The following is a 20,287-nucleotide window of genomic DNA, read 5'->3' as shown; positions in this document are numbered from 1 at the left end:
AGAAGCATATGTTTACCCAATCTCTCTGTCCAACTTTATTTCGAGTCCGACTCAGCGCCCTCGGCAGCCAGGACCTTCTTTTCCTCCAGCATCTTGGCTAATGAGCCGTCCTGGTGCATCGAGACCAGGATGTCGCATCCACCGACAAACTCCTTCTCGAGGTACAGCTGGGGGATCGTGGGCCAGTCGGAGAACTCCTTGATACCTATTGTCCAAGGATGCGTTAGTTATCAGTATCAAACATCATAGGTCGCCTCTTCTTCCTCTACCCGTCACCACCATCGCGCATCGTCGTGTGTTGCGACATAGTTACTCTGGAAGCTCGGTGTGCTTACCTGACCGCAGCTCCTCATCCTCGAGCACGTTGAAGGCGGCGAACTTGTTGGGGTCGACGCCCTGCAGGCCGAGGATCTGGATGCTGGCGCGGGAGAAGCCGCACTGGGGGGTCTCGGGGGTGCCCTTCATGAAGAGGACGACGGGGGCGGAGCCAACGGCCTTCTCGATGGCCTGGCGCGTCGTGTCGGAGAGCAGGCGGGTCTGGAAGGCGGAGAGGAAGGGCGCCGGGCGCATGGCGGCGGCCGACGAGCGCATCGCCATGGGGCGGGCGGCTTGTCGGATGCCCTACAGTCAGTCGCAATCATCGCGGGTCAGTTACAGGGCTACTACGGTTACGATGGGGTTGTTTGTGTTTTGACTCATTCGAGCCGAAACAGACTCTGGATCACTCACGGCGGAGAACAGTGACTTAGAGAACATCGTGACTTTGGTTGCGATCTAAGTATACTGTAGGTTCAGTGTTGCGAAACTTGGCGGATAGCTTCCTCGTCGAATGATTTTTCTGAACAGTCGGCGAGCGGCGAGATGCAGAATTGCCGGTGATTGGGATTGAGCAGGGATGATGTAATCAATCTAGTCAATTCCAGTCGCCGTTAAATCGTTGACATGCTGGATTGTCAAGCAGCAGCGCGAAAAAAAAGCTTGTGTGGGTCGAGACGCCGAATACCAGCAGCCTTGCATGGACTGGCAGACGCCTATAGAACCAATCAAACCGCCTGTGTATCAAAGCCTGTGAACCCCTAAGACAGAAGCCTGCGCGACGAGCAACGAGCAGTCAGGCCAATTCACCAACCACCAACAGTCACCCACCCCGCACTTCCCATACCTAAGCCCCCCTCCAACAAAGCCGGGCTAAAAAAGCTGCACCAACTGGGCAAGTACAGGCGACTGATGCGATTGAAGGCGCTCACTCATAGTCCCTCTGCCACTTCCAGAGTCCTCGTGCTACCACACTTTCCCTTCCACACTCCTCTGTTCGGACCTCATCGTTCGATATGTGGCATGGCATCATAGTTCTCCAACCGGCGGACATCAGAAGATCGTAGCAAAAGCTGGAAAGCTTGATTGAACCTGATGATGCCGAACTGAGTCCTCGCGAGCCGACATCGCGGGCTGACTAAATCGAGGATTAGGTTTGCCAGGGACAAGCTGAAGCTCCAAATTGAAGTGACTCTGTACAAATAGACAAAAGACCCCGCCTTGGCTCCCCCTTTGATGGAGGGGAAGAAGGGACTTGCTTCTCCAAGATCCATCAGGTCAATCAACGCCAATACCTCATCTCAATTGACATTATCATTGACATTATCATTGATACCTAGTATCACCCTACACCTACACAACCTGCATGACCAGGCCCCCCATCGGCTGCAAGGGACACTGATCCATCCACCAAGATGCTGCAGTACATCTCCTCGCACCACGACGCCCACCACATCCGGCGCGAGTCCACATCCCTGGCGGCCCTAACGGCGGCCCTGCTGGACGGCAAGACCCACCTGCTGCTGGCGGCGTCCGGGTCCGTCGCCACCATCAAGCTGCCGCTCATCGTCCAGGCCCTGGCGCGGCACCCCAACCTCAGCATCCGCATCCTGCTGACCCCCTCGGCCTCGCGCTTCCTCGCCGGCCAGTCCGCCGAGCAGCCCACCGTCTCCAGCCTGCGCCACCAGCCCAACGTCGACGCCGTCTACGTCGACGAGGACGAGTGGAAGGAGCCCTGGAAGCGCGGCAATGCCATTCTCCACATCGAGCTCCGACGGTAAGCTTCAATAACCTATGATCGGGTTTCTTTTCGCTGCCCCTTATACTGAAGAGGCATCGGGAAAACGGCCAATTGAACTAAACGCTGATACACCTTAACTAGATGGGCTGATCTCCTCGTCATTGCGCCCCTGAGCGCTAATACCATGGCCAAGATTGTCAATGGCATGGCCGACGGGATCCTGACGAGCGTGGTGCGCGCCTGGGACGCGCGCGGCGAGCTGGACACGGATATCGCGCAGCTCCGGCAGCAGCACCAACAACACCAAGAGCAACCCGAGGGCGCCGCTACCACCAACGGTGCCGGCGGCAGCAGCGACGCCAAAAAGACGAAGCGCATCCTCGTCGCGCCCGCCATGAACACGGCCATGTGGCGCCACCCCATCACGGCCAAGCAGATCCGCGTGCTCGAGGACGAGTACGGCGTCGGCAACGCGGACGGGACCGGCTGGTTCGAGGTCCTGGCCCCGCAGAAGAAGACGCTGGCGTGCGGGGATGTCGGGGACGGGGCCATGATGGAGTGGAGCGAGGTTGTGCGCGCTATCGAGGAGCGGCTGGAGCTTGGGGCGGATGGTAACGCTTCGGAGTAAGAGTTCGGTTGGCTGATGGATGTGCACTTGGCTTTTCTCTTTTCGTACATGCTGGGTCATGGGTTATAGGTTAATGTTTCCTCCGAAGAGAGAAGAAGGACAATAATTCGTGGTCCAGAAAGAGTAGTTTCCTAGTTGGCTAGCTAGCAATAACGCGGTTTGTTCTGGGAACCCTGAATTCACGCGATGTCTTGTTCAAACGGAATGGGCTTCCCTGGATAGACCAGCCCAACATGAAATCAACGCGCTTATTGTTCAAATGATATGAATTATCATGAATGAACCGATATAATATGGAACCAACGCCCTTGTCGATTGACCGATCGATGTCATAACAATAAGTGCTAGCCAGTTCTTAATTACATGACCTTCTGTGATGTGACAGAAGTCTCCTTCACCAGAAGAATTCCCCTCTGAGAACTGGTACGTGATATGTTTGAAACCCCTGAGTGGTTAATCGACTCGGATGTTGTCGTGGATCCAACTTGCAAGTTCCTTCCAGTGTTCTGAACTTCTATGGTTGCGAGTTGGATCTGCCCGCGGGCGTCATCGTCTATTTCGGTGAACCCTTCGGTCGTGATCGTATCCCCTCTCATTCGTCGGTCGCGGTTGCTGCGTCCAAACGTTCCCAGAGTAGGCTTTTGCTGACTACCGTCGGGTCGTCTTTGATCCCTCTTGATATCGGTTGAGGCGCCCCGACCAAACACCTTATCGAAAAGGGGTCGCAGAATTGGGCTGCAGGATACTATGATGGCAACCCCGGGCTCGACGTCGGCGTATATGGTCGCATCGATGGCGGCATACGACACGTCGGTGAAGTCGACGTGCGCCATTTCATAGACACGAACCGCGGCGAATATCAAGGTACTGTACGGAGTTTGGGATACGTGAGTAAGTATTCTATGTTTAACGACAAGGAACGCATAACAAGCAAGGGAATAAAAGGGGAGACATAAGCAAGCACGAACAGGACACCAGCACCAAACATGCAGAAGACAGCCGCCTTGTAGCGCAGAGGCATTTGGAGCCGCCAGACCATCGGCATGGGCAACAAGAGGATGCAGAATTCGTTGACGACGTCGATGATTCCGACGGCCACGAAGCCGGCCAGTTGGTTGCCGCAGCGGCCGCCGGGAGTGAACGGGTTCCAGTTCATCTCGACCGGCTGGCAGATGAGCATGCCCATGAGGATGGTGAGGATGGTCCAGGCGACCGAGAAGGCCATGACAGCCTTGGCGGCGATGGCGAACTCGCGGGTGATGAAGATGCGTTGGAGCATCCAGACGATGCTCATATTGACTAGACCCATTGAGACGGCGTAGAAGACTTGGGCGGAGTATGCAACCTTAGTCCCTCGTTATGGTGATTAGGGGGTCTCATCCTTAATCGGTTGGGGTGACAAGTGGACTTACCACGGATAGACGGACGATGTGCCAGGGCTGGAGCTCCCACAGGTGGTGTCCCGCTCCGCCGATGAGCACCCCAAGGTTATTGCACACGAGGTTGCCGTAGAAGCAAATGAGGGCTCCGAGGTGCATCCAATCCTCGGCGAAGTAGCCCGCACCCTTCATCTTGCGGCACCAAAACCTCAACGTCGTCCATATGGCTGTCAGAACCATGAGAACGGGGTTGATTACTAAGAGCTTTACACCCCGCTGGCTTGGGGGTATGAAGTCGGTTTGGATGACAGGAGGACCTGTGTCATTGCCCACAATGGCCAGCCGCCGGTACAAAAACATGGCTATTACTTGGATCAATGACCTGCCAACTAAATCTTCATGGATCGGGTATGCAGTGGCAAAATTGATCACAGCAAAGCCGACGTTACATATAGCATATCTTCCCACTTTATACAACTCTAAGCTAGAAACCGCGAACTGTATATCACACCATTCATTTCTTCCAGGAAATGAATCGACGAATAACATAATCAACGTTGAAGGTGGTGAGGATTGTTTGTATAAGAAGACAGTTGGGGATGCCGATCTGTGTCAGCTGCATCCCTGTGGCTTGCATAGTGAGGAGGCAAGCAAGCTGGCAAGCCCCTGCGAAAGTAAAGCGGGCAAGTCTCCTCAGGAATAAGCAGGTCTATAAAAGAACACCTATTACTCCAATCGTATTAGCTTATTCCACTACTGTTCCCTGGGGTAAGTGGAATAATCAAGACGGTTTATTCCTGCGGTCGCTTGCTGGGCGTTGTGACCAATGATCAGGTGCTGGGATAATTCGGCACATCTTCAAGACTCGGATGCAGTTTGTTTGCTGGAAACAAGGAAGCGATATGTATAAGGGCACTTATATGGATAGGTGCATCGACGCTAGTGAGATGTGAGCAAACTTGGCTTGGCATCGCCGAAGCGGTTTTGCCGTTCTACAGTTGGGTAGAGTCGGCATGAGTGAACTCCTCACCAAGAGCCATTTGAGTTGAAATTGACAAGTCTTTGGTATAATATAAAGCGAGTGAAGCTATAATATCCAGCTAATAGATTATCAATGGATTATATATGTGGGTTGGCCTGGATGTTGTGAGTTGTCAGTCGCAATTGAGGATTGCTGTGGCGGGCGGGGGTGTTGGGGATCTCGCTAATCTTGCCAATACGGTGCATTCGCCAAGCCACACTGGTGCCATGCAGGGCGCCCAGGACAGAACACCAGACGTGGCCAGGATGGGTTTCTTATTGCGCCGCACTCATGCAGTTCTCGTGAACAATCACACAGCATGCATATCGGATAGTGCCCTGCGGCGTAGCAAGACAGAGTCTGCACCTGTCCCGCCTGCTATGGATCCGGGCAGGCACCTACATGAGGTATCTCTTTCCCACCAGATTCCCAGGCTGAAGTGATCCCGTCATCTTCCCCTCTTTCAAATCGCAATTGCACGAACTCCTGAACATTCATCATGTTGCTGCCAGTTGTTTGGGATTACATTGTGGTGGGCGGTGGGATCGCCGGGTCGGTCATCTCCAGCCGCCTCTTAGAGCAGGATCCCTCCTTGAAGATCCTCTTGATTGAGGCTGGGCCCGATGTGAGCGATCGGACCGATATTGTGTACATCAACTCGACCAACACAGTGATGGGCGACTTTGACTACAACTATCAGACGTGAGTGATTGTCCGCGGGGTGATGGGGCGTTTCGACGCGCCCCCTCGTGGCTCTCGTAATCTCCACCACAAGATCGCTGCTGACAAGGATTACCAAGTGTTCCTCAAGCCAACCTGGGCAATCGTGTAATCCCGAACCCAGCTGGGCGTGCTCTCGGAGGCGGATCTGTCATCAACCAGGGTACGCAAACACTCCTTTGAGAGAACAGATCAACATGTTAACATAGCAATCATCCAAGGTGGCTGGACCCGAGGCTCAAGCCTCGACTACGACCTTTGGGCCGAGACAGTCGGTGACCAGCGCTGGAGTTACGCGGGGCAACTCCCTTACTTCCGTAAGACGGAGGACTACTGCGATGACAGCAATCCCGACCATCACGGGCGCGGCGGACCTGTCCATGTCGACTCCATTACCTGCACCGGTCGCCACTATCCCCTTCGGGACAAGGTCCTGGAGTCCTGGCACGAGAATGGGGTTCAGTCCATTCCCGACCTCGACGGCAACGCGGGGCGGATCCTCGGCATCGGGGAGCTCTACGAGAGCCGCCGCGATGGCAAGCGCGAGATCGCCAGCTCCATCTACCCGCTCGAGGGCGTGACCGTCTTGACGGAAACGCTGGTGGAGTCCGTCACACTGAACAATGGCGACGACGGTGACGTGCAGGCTACTGGCGTCAGACTCGCCAACGGCACCGAGTACCAGGCCAAGCGCGTCGTCGTCTCGGCCGGCGCCTACCGTTCGCCCCAGTTGCTGCTGCTCTCGGGCATCGGTCCCGCCGAGACACTCGCGCAGCACGGCATCGAGCAAGTCGTGGAGCTGCCGGATGTGGGCCAGAACTTGGCGGACCACATGATGCTGATTTGCCAGTGGCGGCTGAAGGACCCGAGCCTCGGCTACGCCTACGGGTCTGACAACCCCTTATTCAGCGAACCCCCGTACGGGGCCGGCAACCCCAACGACTGGGTCACGACGACCGCCGTGCCCAAGGAGGACGGCGAAGCTGAACACCCGGATACGGGTTCCTCAGACCAAGGCGACAGCCAGCTGGCCGACATGGAGACCTTCATCTCCTACTCGGCCATCCCCTCCGTCGACCCGCCCATCGCCGTCGACGGCACCCACCTCGCCACCTCGCTCGCCAGCCTGCACCCGACCTCGCGCGGCCACGTCACCATATCTTCACGGGACCCCAGGGTGCCGCCCGTCATCGACCCCAACTACCTGTCCACCGCTTCCGACCGGCGCGTCTGGCGCGAGTCGCTGCGGCGCCTGGCGACCGTCATGGTCGGCGACGCCACCGCGCTGGGCCGCGACGTGGTCGCCTCGGAGACGCCGCCTAGCGCGTTCGCGGCGCGGCCCCTGGGGCCTGACACGGCGCGGGACGACGAATACCTCGACGCCCGCATCGCGGCGGACGCGCACTCGATTTACCATCCGCAGGGGGACCTGCGCGATGGGCAGGGGTGGTGGATACGTCGCTGCGGGTGCGCGGGGTGCGGGGGCTGTACGTGGCGGACGCGTCTGTGTTCCCCGTGGTGATTGGGGCGCATTTGCAGGCGGCGGTGTATGGGTTGGGGGAGCAGGCGGCCGTCATTATTGCTGGGGACGACCGGTGAGTGGTGGGATATGCATGCAGAACGCCACATACGACTTCAAGCCTTTATCTTGGGTCAATGCTTTAGCCTGGCAATGTACACATCATTGAGCGTTGCATAAGGGTTGACGAGGAGGTGACGGTAACTCTGGAAATTGTTGCACATACTGCAGTTTGAAAAGATCCCAGTGCCATATCTGACCGCTCAAACACCCTCCCTGGCCCAGCTGCATCTGTCGTGATCTTCCCGAAGACTCTTCCAAACTACTGATGAAAGGCAGCTTATACCCTCGCCTGACTCTGACTAAATCATTGTGGCCACTGAAGAGTCTTCTGTTGACCGTTTGTTGGCGTTAATATTTTAAGACTATTCTCTTTCTGTAATAATATTGGTTACACCACGGTCCCGGTGACCAATAGTGAACTTGGCAGGGCCAAACTCTTTAAGTGCCGATTCGCCAAATCTCTTGTCTGGCAATACTGCGTCTCAAGAGGAAGGTGTTCGCCGCTGATGTGAGATGAGCCGTTCGTCCCGCCTGAGTAAGACGGAATTCCACCGGGGTGAGATCAGGTGTCCGGGCTTGTATTGCCCCATGGCCTGCCCAGCGGGGAACTGGCCGTCTCTCACCTCATGCCATATTAAGCCATACCAATACTTTAGTGCGGTCTAGATCGCTCGCGGCTCCGCATCGATTCCACATGCAGAGTCCAACTACTATTGTTACTCATTGAATTTGAACCTCGATACACCCATCGAGGACAATGGAAATACGCGTCCTATCCCCTACAGCTTCAGGGGAAAAGGTGTAAGAACGTCAGGCAGCTTGCAAAAGGAAGCCTACTAGATGCAGAGTCTCGCCAATCAGCGCGTCCGATTATTGCAATTACTTGATATATTTATAAACTGGCTGTATGTGTTACCCCAACATGCATAGTCGTACTAAGGATCATATGGTCAACGGCACTACACTGTCCGTTACATCCGAGAAGAAGCGGTATACGTCGCAAACTAGCACTGGAGCTGAAAATGTATACACCACCATTTCCTTTTATAGTGGACGAACTTTCTTACCTGTCATGTTTTGTTGATGATGCAGTGGTGTGCGCCGGAACATCGCAGGAGTTTTGGAACATGCGCCATATAGCCAGTGGACACTTTACAACCTTTGAGCAATGTCAACCTAGATTCTCTCTTCAGGGGTATACCTCATGTGGGCAGACCAGTTATACGGCAATACGCCAAAGCGCTGTAGATACCCCTGAACTGGAAACAAGCCTTTCTTTCCCCGCATTTCGCTGACTGCGGCCAGGAAAGCCTGATTACCTCAGACGCCACATCCAACCGGCCTTCTCTATATATATTGCAATACATTAGCTTCTTCTCGTCGACCAATCAACTGCCTGGGAGATATTGCAACATCAGTATGATAGGTGGCTCCAACTCGCAGGCGTTGACGCCAATAAGACAAGCAGCGAAGCGGAAGTATACGGCATGTTGACCCGCCCCTAAGGCGGACACCCTCAAGCCACTTCGGCGATATTCTGAAAGGCATGGACATCGTATTGGAAAGGTGTATACGATACGCCGTATGCTATGGGGGTCAGTGCTAAAATACGGTTTCCTTGGAATATTAGACTAATGCATTAGTTGGGACAAACTGGAACAATATAGGAAAAGACCTGTTGCGTAAACCGGTTGCTTCGAAGACACTGGAATAAACAGGAGGTACCGTCAGAGTAAGCTGGAATAACCACTAAACTCGGTTACGCAATGGGAAAAGCGCTGGCGCAGTCTCGGAACCGAGGCAGTAAAAGCCCGCAGACAGTGGCATAATTCTAGGGTATCATGAATACCGGTGTCATCATACATATACAGGCCATTGCTGATGTTTTGTGGTGATAGATGGTGGTCATACGGTTGTCAGCGTGCTCCTGTTGATGTAGCAATAGTCTGCGTCCCAACGTCAGAGGAGGCAAATCAGGCAACGCCCGAGATAGCCGCAACCATGGTCGAATTGATACACGCCTGACGGATATAAATACATGGCAACTTTCCCAGAGACAGGACGTGAGTTTGATCTCATCATCAACATCCATCAGAAACCTACGAGCCACACAGTCAAATCTCATCTTCACAGCACAAAACCCCCCTACTGCCAACTTTTGCCCAACATGAAGTTCACCATCGTCGCCTCTCTCCTCTTCGCCGCCTTCGCCGTCGCCACGCCTGTGGCCGACGCCCCCGAGGCCCTTGACGCCAGGGACTCCTGCCGCGGCGAGGGTAACACCTGCAACGTGGCTGTGCCCGGTGGCAAATGCTGCAAGGGTCTAAAGTGCAACGGCAGCAACATCTGCGCCAAGTAGGGATCTCCCAGAGTCAACCTTGTTTCGGAAATGGTATGTAGTAGCACTCCATCCATCAGTCGACGCCACGCAGCAAAATCTTGAAGCTTACTCGCCATTCGGAATATTACCAGATGCCATGCAACAACACAGCCTTCAGAGTCCCTCTATCAGCCCTATGAGAGAGCGAGAATTTCAACAAGATGTGGCATATCACTGAGACGCAATTCAACGACAATCATGAATTGGTTATGAAAGGGTGGAGGGCCAGGGTTTCTTCATGTCGCTCATTTGCATCCTTCGAATCTGTCGAAGCCAAACTCAACATCGGATATAGTACTAACGGCTTTTTCGATTGAGAGGTCAACTCAAAAATTTAGACAGAAATAAAACTCCCAGTCACTCGCTGAACATAAATGTCACAGTCCAAATTACTCGCATTTGAACCTCTATTGACCCTGAATTGTCCTATCTTGACGTCTGACTGTACTACATGTTGCGTGCCTTGCCTGCGATGCGCTCGTGCGCAATATGGGGCACATGTTTGTACGCGAAGCTGAGCCGCCAGCAGTCGCTAGCTGCAGTTGCCTCTTGGCCCACTATCATACTGTACAATCTTCTGCCGTAACCTCTCATTGCTGGTACTAGACCAGGGTGAAGCCTCCCATAGAGCCCGACGAGGCCCGTGACAGCGCGAAGGGCAGTTTCATTCGCCACGCCCCATGACGTAATCACCAATGGAGTCTGTACCGACACGGCCCTCTCGGCGCCAACAGGGTACGCTGTGATCTGAAATCCTAGTAATTTGAGCCCGCGGAGGAAGTTAACAAGCGCTGCTGACGGCTCCAGTACATGGGACTGGTAAGCCGCCAGTTCTACACAGAAGTCGGCCATCTCGAAGTGAGGCACAGGAGCTGCGACAAGGCGAGCGATCAGATCTTTGACTCCACCGACTTCCTCCAGCTGTCTTAGTATCGGTTTGAACCCGGCCAATACACCTTCTCCCACGAAGAAATTCGGATCATAGATGAGACAGCCCAATTCCCGGAGCCTTTGGGAAGGTTCTACCAACAAGGGTTCCGGCGACGCCTCCCTGTAGGTACAACATAACGCGCATCGGCACATAAAGCCCCAAGTTCGCATCAATTTCTGTTGGACATCAGGGCCGATTTCGGGTGTTCCTCCCGGCGTGTCACAGTAACTGAAGAGCAACTCGGTGCCTGCGGTCAGGTCCTGTGTAGCACGGACAATCAGCATGTCGCCGATGAAGCTGCGGCGACAGTTGGCCAGGCAACAGTGGTTGATACGCGATGCCAGAGCCCAAACGCCGCAGGCGTGGTAGGCAGACCGTCGAGGACTGTCCCTTCTGTCATAGACAAGTTGGCTGCTTCTGGGTGCGCCCATGCCACTGAGTGCGATGACCTTCGCCACGTGGAAACTAAGATACACATTAGTTAGTACGAAATCTGACCGATTTGAGCAGTCCCATATTGTACCTACGTGTCGACAACGGGCTGGCCATCAACCACGAGCTGGGGTACACCCTCGTACTCTCCACGATACAGTTGTTGGAACTGATGGTAAGTCTCGGGATTCCGGCGCAGTTTCTGAACCAGCTGTGTCAAGAGCCGCGCTTGGCCTCCAAAAAACCCGGTGCGGGTGTCGGAGAAAAGCAATCTACCTGGTGGGTAGCGGCGATCCTCGGGCTCCTCGCCCGACCACTCGTACGCAAGCGCCTTCTCACACAGCAATAATTCACCAACAGAGACAGCCTGCTTGGTAAACAACCCGAATCCACGTCCAGGTAGGGACTGTCGGACTTCCACTGACGTGGAGAATGTCGCGTAGTCAACCAACGGCGGGGTTGATTCTGCCTCCCCGTTCATTCTGTGAAAGGCGTCATCGTCGGGTTCGGATCCGGGCAGATTAGTGGATGACCCAGAGGCCAAGGGGGGAACCCGCACTGGGGCCTTAGGGATAGTAAAGCGGGAATCCCGCCATTCCTTTGGGACATGCGGCCCGGTCATGTCCATCCAAACCACGTCAGATACATGATCAACTCCGATGAACAGGTACGCCCATTTACAAAACGTCACACGGGTATCAATGCGTCTGCTTGCTCTGGGCTCTTTCACAACAATGGCTTGACCTTTCTTGAGTGCCTCTCTAGCTGTGTGGCAGAGTACCAGTACAGCCCCATTGTTTCCTTCGTCCTTCACAAGCGCGCAAACTTGATGATGCTGTTCGAAGAAATCAACAATCTGAAGAAGAATTTTCTTCCTGGGATGCAGAGTTCCATAAGCTATCTCCGTGATCGTTGTGGGTTCGAGGTTGGATGCGGGTCGGATGCAAGGCGGGTAGGGAGCACCGAGTGTGATGCTGTATATAGGATCACTGTTGTCCCATTTTTCTTCACATCTTCTGCGCAGCTCGGAGAAGTATTGCGCAACGTCTCCATAGTTACTATCGACGAGAGGACGTTCCTTTGGATTTCTGTCGGCTGGCTGAGATTCTTGTTGGGTTGCCTTTTGGTAGATGAAATCGATCATGTCCATGTTGGCTTGAGGCTTCCAAAGCTGGGCGATAACCTATAATCAGGTAATATGGGGAAATAGACAACATCACCTAATGAGCAGAGATAAGAGGGACTCATTTCTAGTACAACAGAATCTTTTTGGGTGAAGATGCGTTGCTGTTTGAGGGACCGACAACGCCCTGTTTTGGCTCACCTGGCAACGCACTGATGACACATCATTTCCCAGCTGCTAGAGTTGTCTAGATGTGACATGTTGTATCCTTGTTCCTCTTACGTGGCAAAAGACTATGATATTACAGCCGCTATTCACTTGTGATTACTGATAGGGGCAATATATCAATAAACTGAGCAGTTGACTGCATTTGACTACGCTAGAAACCTGGATGGTGATGCGTTATTGCCATGACAACGTGTTTTCTAATCCGATCGACTTGCATCTCCCTCTTTGTTTGTGGCAAGCGCTATGATGCCCCCGCGGCGAATCGTTGGTCCGGGACATGGATCAAAATTTCCAACAAAGATGAACTACTATCAGAAGCTGGATCAATAGGATTCCATTTACTGCATGATTATCCCATGGTTATGTCATGATCATCTGGTGGTTATTCCAGTGGTTATCCGTACTGGAACTTAATAATGAATTCTAGCTAACCTGACTAAACTTGTGACATATAACAATGGCAATCAAAGTAAAGGCTCGGCGAACTTTCCAAAACGGATGTCACAAGTTGTACACTTGTGGCTGTCACATCAAGTGGTCCTCAAGTGAGCAGATGAACAAAGACTAAATGACAGCTTATGAGACACGTTACAAATACGCCATCTGACCTCCAGAATCCGCCCCGTATCTACCAGACCGGAGACAAAGAGCATAGCTTGACGGCATCCGCCAAGTGGTATCCATGGTGGTGCAGCAGCATCACATGTTTAATTCGTGAATTGAGAATGAGACAGGTCGAAAAAGCTCATCACACAGTGAGTGACTACTTAGGTAGTTACTTGAGGTACTCGCAACCTTTGGGTAGCCCTCTCCTCAGCCAAGATGATACACTCATCTAGTATTTGCGGTGCATGTGTGGTGAACATCTGTGGAAGCTGCCTTAAAATGTATGCGACGGGGATAGTCTCTGTGTTCATGTCGACTAGCTGGCACGTCCCCGCTGCCTTCGCATGGTCGACCGGTTTCGATAAATGTTCAGTAAACCACGCTGCCGGCAGTATGGGACCCGCGGAATATTGAAGCATAATTTTGACCGCCTCCACGCATGACTGTCGTTGGCTCGGTCCGGATGGGCCGAAGCTACCATCCAACAGCGACAGCAAGAAAGACCCCCATACAGAGACAGATCGCCACACCTCGTTTGGGTCTGCCCCCAGATCCAAGGTAAGTTTGAGAATATCGAGATTGACATGTGGGTCGTGGCTCGTGTTGCTCTCTACTATCCAGTTTGTTGGCTGGAGAACATTGTCCAAGATGGGTCGACCTCTCTTGGTACGAATAGCCTCCTTCGTCAGATGCGCTTTCAGGTACGCATCGAGGTCAAAGTCGATCGCCACGGCAAGAAAGCTGTTCTGTTCCTCGATGTAGTATTCCAGTGAGTTTGCCAGATACCAAGGGGTTTCCGTCCTGGCTTGCACTCCGCTTTGCGCAAGAAATTCGACCACTGGCCGCATCTGGGCGGCTACCTGAACACTCTCCTCTGAGAACTTGAGATCGTCGACGGAGATTGCACTGACCACACCGCTGGCCAGGCCAAAGGCTAACAGTGCATGGTCCGGACGACTCTTGTAATCAAGGGACAACATCTGGACAAGTCTGGCGTTGCATAGGAACAATCGCGCATTGTATCGGCCTTTGGAGCCTTGATCGAGACGCGCCATGTTCTCAGGCTCGAGAAGGTAATCGTGGAATGACCTATGCAGGAAGCTCACGTGGTAGTTGAATGCCATAGCCATATATGATGTATCCTGGCTTAGCCCATCAGGCCCGGCTCCGTCTTCTCTCGACCGCGAAGAAGTGGCCAGTGCCGCATCGGACATAGACAAACCATCGAGGTTGAACAAGTTCTCGGTATCGTCTTCGACGTAGTGGACCTCAAGGAGTCCTCGAGACCTGCTGTTGACCCGACGAAAAGCGGAATCAAGTCTCGTGGTGAGCCCATGTTTGCTGGTGTCGAATTTGGCGATGTCGTACTCCGAGCGAAGCGCAAAATCGCTATCTCGCTCTTCAATGAAAGAAAGATCGAGTAAACGTAAGGCAAATAAGGTGACGTAAGATGTCTCCTTATGCAGAGCAATTTGGAACATAGTCGATGATTCGGCCCGGTGTTTCGGCTCAATGGCCTCCATGATCCGGCAAAAGTAGTCGTCGAGGTCTTTGGGCGCTTTGTCCACTATATCAATCAACTCCGCAACACCGGCACCGTCTCTAGCCTCTTCAAGGACCTCTGTCACCACTAGGCATACCCAAAGGAAGACGCCTGAGGAACCTGCCGCAATTCTCGCGAGGAGGGTGTCGATAAACTTGTTATCTCCTTGGCTCAAAGTCCGTAATCGTGGTTGCTTGCCAAACTGGCCTCGAATGAAGACCTCAATATCGTCTGTTGTAAGCTCTTGCAACAGGAGCTGAGGATAGTTTCCGAAGGCGTCACGAAAGATATTCTCAGGTCGGCTTGAGACACAGATCTTGACTTCATCAAAAGAACCCAGGGACTGGATGAGGTCCAACAGTTGTTCTTGTCGTCCCCCGGTGTCCTCCAGTTCCTATATATCCCCTATTAGCGCTTTCTAAGTAAGAGGGCTCTACCGTAACTTACATCCAACCCATCTATTAGGATGAATACGCAGCAAGTGGCTTTCTGGATTAAAGACCGCAACGATTGTGATAGCTCAGGCAAGGACCACTCGGTTGGCCGGCGCTCTGATGATATAGCTGATTTCCATTTGCCTGGTGGCACCGTTAATTCGATCAGGTCCGGAAGCTGGTCAAGAAACTGGTATAACAAGGAGCGTAGCAAAAACTCCAAAGATTTCTGCGCAGAAGAGCCAGATTTCCAAATAAAGTGAGATGCCTTGATCACATGAGTAGTGTTGGTCCATGGTAGGAGTCCGTTGTGCTTTTCCAGCTCCTCATCCATAAACCGCATCAGGGCTGATTTACCGGACCCTGCATGTAACGAAATGTTAGAAAAGGAACGTGGAGTGATGCCGAAACGTACCTGGCTTCCCAGAGACCCAAAAGACGTTATTCTGGCTGTCGCGCTTGGGCAACCAACTGACGAAATTGTCTTTCCCATACGAAAATGTGACGTCGTCACGGAAGATCCATCCATATGTCCCCTCGTAGACGTCTGAGATTTGTGCTTTCCTCTCCTGCATATGCGGAAAGTGAAGGCTGTCCAAGATTCTCTGCCGGGCAACTTTCGGTTGACATGAGCTGTCGCATATCTCCTGGGACCTCAACGCAGAACTCTGCTGTTCAATGATCTCTGCAACCCTCTGGGAGAGTTGATGAAGTTGGGTCTCGTGTACGGAGCGAAAGTCTTTAATGGTGTCTTCGCATCGGCTAAGCGATATGCCTTCGATCTTAGTGCTGAGACTTTGGATCTCCATACCGAGCAGGGTTGATTGTTGGTCAAAGGTGCCGAGGATACGAGCCTCCGCGTCTGAATGTGCTTTTAGAGTCGTGGCTGCCATCCCGCATGATCTCTCACTATGGTATAGTATCAGCAATGGCCACAACATATCCGCAACCACTAAGATGGGATGGGGTAGCCAAGTACATACTGCATGACCAGCAACAACGCAAGGTTCAGGTTCGCTCGACACTCAGAGACACCGTCACGTAATCCGGCTATGGTTTCTCTGTGACGGATTGTCCTGATGCTTCTGCTTAACGCTTGCCAGACCGACTTCTCGTTGACCTTGAGGCCATCCAAGAGGTGGATGAGCTTGTCAGAGACCTGTAAGCACCTCTCGTTTGCCTCTAGCAGCCTGAGCTCTGAGGTAGAAAAGGGGTTGGAGGCCCGTGCGTCGATGGCTTTGAGCTCGGAGCTCAGGCTCTCAAGTAAGCGCACGTTGCCGCTCAGCTGCGACGTTTCGGCGGTAGCTCCGTCGTTGTAACATTCTGCTGCCTTGACCAGGATCTTGGCGCTTGTATCCACGATCTGCAAGATGTTGCATGCGAGGGAAAACGCGCTTATCGGGTCCATGGTCGAATTTCCTCGCTCAGGATGGCGTGTGTGTCCTAGGCGTTCTGGCAGAAGCTTGCTTTCGGTGTCTCATGAGTCTGCTATGTCGTTGCTTATGTGAGGGGTATCTGCACCAATCTGATCTGGTTACATGCAGGGGTATTGCCAAGATCATTCATTGGACGGCAGCCTAGAAGCCCCGCTTTGATGCCTTTGGCCAATCACCAACAGTCTACACTGCCTGATCTATCACAGATTGGTATGTGCCTTAGGCGAGAAAGTGAAAGTGATGCATCGCGTTTGTTGGCAACAAACGGTCATATCCCAGGCTTGGCGTCAACTCTACCTCAAACCCTTTCCTTTGTCATTTCTTTTCTGTACAGTAGCTACCCATCCGTCTTCTGCTTGAGAGAAGGTTATGTGACCATTGCTGCACCTTGGCTGACAGCTAGTCAACTCATAAGACATTCGACTTCTCTCTTGGCTTGTCGCACTAAACAACCTGTTGTGTCTTAATAGGCTCTCTTACGCACCGTCGGCCACTCAGCTAACCATGCACGGCATCTTGAGTCTATGGAAGGGCAATCAGCCACCTGTTTCTGGTGATGGTGAGCCGAGTGGAGATGGTCCTCAGGACGAGAACGACCGTGGCCCTTACGTGCTCGCTCCGGGAGGAGCTTCTGACGAGGGAATCGGCATCATCTTTGTCCATGGCCGCAGAGGATCTCTGCTCGGTACATGGTCTTGCCAATCAGGCCTCTGCTGGCCGCGAGACCTGCTAGCTAAAGATGATTCAAGACATCAAGAATCATCGTCTTGGGTTATGACTCAAGAGTGGTCAAAGTGACACACTATGTCGGTTAACAGGGTCTCTCCGGCTTCGCAGAGAATCTCCTGACCGATCTTGCCAGTCTTCGAGTTGTGGTTGTAAGTATATTACCACTTCTTAGTTCAAAGGATGAATCGAGCAAGCCCAACTGACTGCTTTGATTGGCCGTATTAATCGACCCATCGTCTTCATCGCACATATCCTTGGAATTCTCGTCATCAAGGAGGCCTTGATCGCCGCCGACAACTCCCTTTCCCACGGCCGACTTCCCGACCAAGAGGAGGTGTACAGCAGCACAAAAGGTGTTATATCCTTCGGAATGCCCCACCGTTGCAGTGACGAGTCCGCTCTCGGAGAGATGCTCTGGAGAACTCCCAAGATCTCGCTGCGCCAGCCCAAGACGCAGCTACTCGCCGTCCTGCGGCAGGACTCTCACATCCTCGAGAAACAGAGGGACGAGTTCACGACCAGGATCAAGGACATGGACATACTCTGCTTCACGGAAACTACAGCGACTAGCATCGGCATGGTAAGTATACAGTAACACGGATGATCCCGCTTTGGTGACGCTTGCTGACCCGTTTTATTTCGATGCGATAGATTTTCCCAGCGGCGTCGGCTGTCTATGACGGCTTTTCGGTCCAGTCTGCTTCGGCCGAGGCAACCACATGATAATGGTCAAATTCAATGGGCGTATTACGACGCACAATCTGTCACTCCACTATTTGCGAAAGTGCTTCGAGCGTTGTGGAAAGTTTCGAGCCCATGAATATAATTGACTGGCCCTGGTTCCAATCTTATGTTCCTTTCTGTTCAGGCATGGTGGTGTATGTCTGAATGTCGGCGGTAATCTCGGCTGTTATATTCGACGTAGTATCAATACTTCAATTATACATCAAGGTATTATGCATCCAGCTAGTTTGGTCCGTAAATTCAAGAGATCAATGAGAACTATAGCTTGAATACATAGCTTTAGCTTGTAGAAGACGTGTTATGGATTCAAGACATGTATCAGAGCACTGCTTAAACAATAAGTATTATCAATTCCTTGCATGTAATTTGGAATGGAGAATTGATTGAAATGGCTATCAAACTGTACGAACACGACGATACTGGTGAATTCTGCCAGACGTCCTTTGATGCCTTTCATTCCCCTCTTCTTTCGTACCTTCTTTTCCTTTCTGGTCTCACCAATCCTCCCCCAAGCAAAGCAATACGATACCCAATACCACCCAGCCTCTTAGAGGCGATTTGCAGTTCTTTTGCTATTTTTCCCCACCAGGATCAGCTCTCAGGGAATGCGCCATAGCGCAACTGTTATAGTTCGTCCCATGAAGTTCTGTTGGCAATGCTCGAATTGTGTCGTGATCGACTCCAATTGAACGAGTACTGGGATTCCATGACGATTTCCGTTGCATCATAAAGCCAATCGAAGGAGCCGCTCACCTCCGATTGCTTTGGTGGTGGGTCACCTGGCTTGGACATATGAATGCCGAGAAGAGCGAGATAATCTGACAAGAGGCAGAAATCCCCGCACCTGCCGTCTATGTAGTAGCAACGGTGTGGGTTTTGGTACAGCCAAGCATCCAACGAGGGCACCAAGATGTTGTCCGTTCGGTTGGGAGTATGGTAGGAGCCCAATCTGCTGAAACGAGCTGAAAAGTCCCGATGGAGGTACAGGACGTCATCTGAATGGTTGAAACGCACTACCCCTACTGGTACTGGGGTGCTACCAGGGTCCAGGTGCCGGTAGACTGGATGGGCATCGGGGTAACGGCGTAGTGCCACGACGCGACTTTCCCAGTTGACCAGAAGGAGGGGCGAAATGAAGCAATTGGAGGGACCAACGCCCCGGGGGTTAAGATATACCTCCCTTATGCTCCTTCTCCAGGTCCAGGGCGTAACCCCATATCATCATGCGCAACTCGGGTGGCAGGCGCTGGAAGAACCGAAACTGATTAGCGGAGGTCGAATTCGTAGCAACGGCTTTGTCCAACACAGACGACGCCATATTCGAAGGTTGCATCAGCTCACCAGACATGTTGTGAAAAGGGGTTCCTGGAGAATATAAGGAACCCTGCGTGAGGAGTTGGGTTAATTACTGAGTCGGGCAAGGGTTGGTTGCTAATTCGTATGAAAGAAATTGGAATGGTAGTAGGAATAGGTGACGTGGAAAAGAATATTTCGGGTGGGAGATACCTTTTTATAGTAATTGATAATAGTCTCCATGTAACCGGAGATACCAAACATTAACCTTTTCGCTTCACTTCGGGCCAAAACTAAGTCACCCGAGGACTCGCATGAAATAAACATCTCACAAAGCAGGTTACCAAAAGATATACCATCTCAAAAAGATATCATCACGCCCAATGCCTTTCTGGCCTATTTTTAACTCTTGTATACTTCTTTACCAACGACTCCCTGTTCTCGAGGAATGAGAGTATTAGACGAACAAATTGAGAGTGTCAAGAACGATATCCTCCAGCTGCTTCTGTTACGGGCGCCCTCGCCGCCAGAAGCCCTTTGTTGCAGAGGTTCATGTTCTACGGGAGCCACATCCGTTTTGCCACGACGGGGCAAGGCCCTGCAGGAATAAGCCGGTCAAGTCTCTTTTGGAATAACAAGTCATACAGAATATTATTACAGTGGCATTCGTTTATTCCACTGGTTGCAACCTAGATTAAGTGGAATAATCAGACATGTGCTGCCATCATAGGTTCTGAGAAGGCACTGGTTATTCCTGAGGCTGCATGGGCGGCATAGCCAGAACACTCCACAGTTGGTTCAGTTGATGACTCGATGTTTATATACTTCAGCCAGAGGAATCCATTGACTGGATAACGCGGATAGTCTGGTACGCCCATTTCATACAGTAAATTTGCAATAGACCGGCCACGTAAACGTATTCCTTATTTGTTTGGCATCCTCAATGCTCCGTTTGTCGCGGAGTCATCATGGAAACAATTTTGCTACATTCGGTGCCGATTTCGTTCTACGCGCGAACAAGA

General features: G+C 52.4%; 10 protein-coding genes across 10 annotated transcripts; 4 read left to right on the top strand and 6 right to left on the bottom strand.

Moving 5' to 3' along the window:
• Positions 1 to 35: 35 nt before the first annotated feature.
• PG985_011389 (glutaredoxin) lies at positions 36 to 756 on the bottom strand (the record flags this gene model as incomplete). Its single annotated transcript, XM_066831156.1, has 3 exons — positions 36 to 205; positions 336 to 621; positions 730 to 756. The coding sequence occupies 3 exons, from the start codon at positions 754 to 756 to the stop codon at positions 36 to 38; spliced, it is 483 nt and encodes a 160-aa protein (XP_066681838.1).
• A 974-nt stretch (positions 757 to 1,730) lies between these two features.
• PG985_011388 (uncharacterized protein) lies at positions 1,731 to 2,684 on the top strand (the record flags this gene model as incomplete). Its single annotated transcript, XM_066831155.1, has 2 exons — positions 1,731 to 2,092; positions 2,198 to 2,684. The coding sequence occupies 2 exons, from the start codon at positions 1,731 to 1,733 to the stop codon at positions 2,682 to 2,684; spliced, it is 849 nt and encodes a 282-aa protein (XP_066681837.1).
• Positions 2,685 to 3,043: 359 nt separating this feature from the next.
• PG985_011387 (uncharacterized protein) lies at positions 3,044 to 4,423 on the bottom strand (the record flags this gene model as incomplete). Its single annotated transcript, XM_066831154.1, has 3 exons — positions 3,044 to 3,551; positions 3,653 to 4,029; positions 4,097 to 4,423. 3 exons carry the CDS (start codon positions 4,421 to 4,423, stop codon positions 3,044 to 3,046), a joined length of 1,212 nt encoding a protein of 403 aa, XP_066681836.1.
• Positions 4,424 to 5,583: 1,160 nt separating this feature from the next.
• PG985_011386 (uncharacterized protein) lies at positions 5,584 to 7,269 on the top strand (the record flags this gene model as incomplete). The annotated part of the gene is made up of 3 exons (XM_066831153.1): positions 5,584 to 5,786; positions 5,885 to 5,967; positions 6,014 to 7,269. Coding segments are annotated over 3 exons (1,542 nt in total), but the record flags the coding sequence as incomplete, so codon positions are not given.
• Positions 7,270 to 9,424: 2,155 nt separating this feature from the next.
• PG985_011385 (uncharacterized protein) lies at positions 9,425 to 9,745 on the top strand (the record flags this gene model as incomplete). Its single annotated transcript, XM_066831152.1, has 1 exon — positions 9,425 to 9,745. One exon carries the CDS (start codon positions 9,425 to 9,427, stop codon positions 9,743 to 9,745), a length of 321 nt encoding a protein of 106 aa, XP_066681834.1.
• A 468-nt stretch (positions 9,746 to 10,213) lies between these two features.
• On the bottom strand, positions 10,214 to 11,610 carry PG985_011384 (uncharacterized protein; the record flags this gene model as incomplete). Its single annotated transcript, XM_066831151.1, has 2 exons — positions 10,214 to 11,162; positions 11,225 to 11,610. The coding sequence occupies 2 exons, from the start codon at positions 11,608 to 11,610 to the stop codon at positions 10,214 to 10,216; spliced, it is 1,335 nt and encodes a 444-aa protein (XP_066681833.1).
• Positions 11,611 to 13,455: 1,845 nt separating this feature from the next.
• PG985_011383 (uncharacterized protein) lies at positions 13,456 to 15,638 on the bottom strand (the record flags this gene model as incomplete). Its single annotated transcript, XM_066831150.1, has 4 exons — positions 13,456 to 13,560; positions 13,599 to 15,023; positions 15,077 to 15,426; positions 15,479 to 15,638. The coding sequence occupies 4 exons, from the start codon at positions 15,636 to 15,638 to the stop codon at positions 13,456 to 13,458; spliced, it is 2,040 nt and encodes a 679-aa protein (XP_066681832.1).
• Positions 15,639 to 16,015: 377 nt separating this feature from the next.
• On the bottom strand, positions 16,016 to 16,471 carry PG985_011382 (uncharacterized protein; the record flags this gene model as incomplete). The annotated part of the gene is made up of 1 exon (XM_066831149.1): positions 16,016 to 16,471. One exon carries the CDS (start codon positions 16,469 to 16,471, stop codon positions 16,016 to 16,018), a length of 456 nt encoding a protein of 151 aa, XP_066681831.1.
• A 532-nt stretch (positions 16,472 to 17,003) lies between these two features.
• On the top strand, positions 17,004 to 17,951 carry PG985_011381 (uncharacterized protein; the record flags this gene model as incomplete). Its single annotated transcript, XM_066831148.1, has 4 exons — positions 17,004 to 17,270; positions 17,318 to 17,381; positions 17,423 to 17,808; positions 17,880 to 17,951. 4 exons carry the CDS (start codon positions 17,004 to 17,006, stop codon positions 17,949 to 17,951), a joined length of 789 nt encoding a protein of 262 aa, XP_066681830.1.
• A 1,040-nt stretch (positions 17,952 to 18,991) lies between these two features.
• PG985_011380 (uncharacterized protein) lies at positions 18,992 to 19,320 on the bottom strand (the record flags this gene model as incomplete). The annotated part of the gene is made up of 2 exons (XM_066831147.1): positions 18,992 to 19,074; positions 19,149 to 19,320. The coding sequence occupies 2 exons, from the start codon at positions 19,318 to 19,320 to the stop codon at positions 18,992 to 18,994; spliced, it is 255 nt and encodes an 84-aa protein (XP_066681829.1).
• Between the last annotated feature and the right edge of the window lie 967 nt (positions 19,321 to 20,287).

This window comes from Apiospora marii (genome assembly GCF_038362585.1).
Source record: "Apiospora marii strain CBS 49790 chromosome Unknown utg000007l_segment0_segment0, whole genome shotgun sequence".
Taxonomy (NCBI): domain Eukaryota; kingdom Fungi; phylum Ascomycota; class Sordariomycetes; order Amphisphaeriales; family Apiosporaceae; genus Apiospora; species Apiospora marii.
This window is presented reverse-complemented; position numbering and strand designations above follow the sequence as displayed.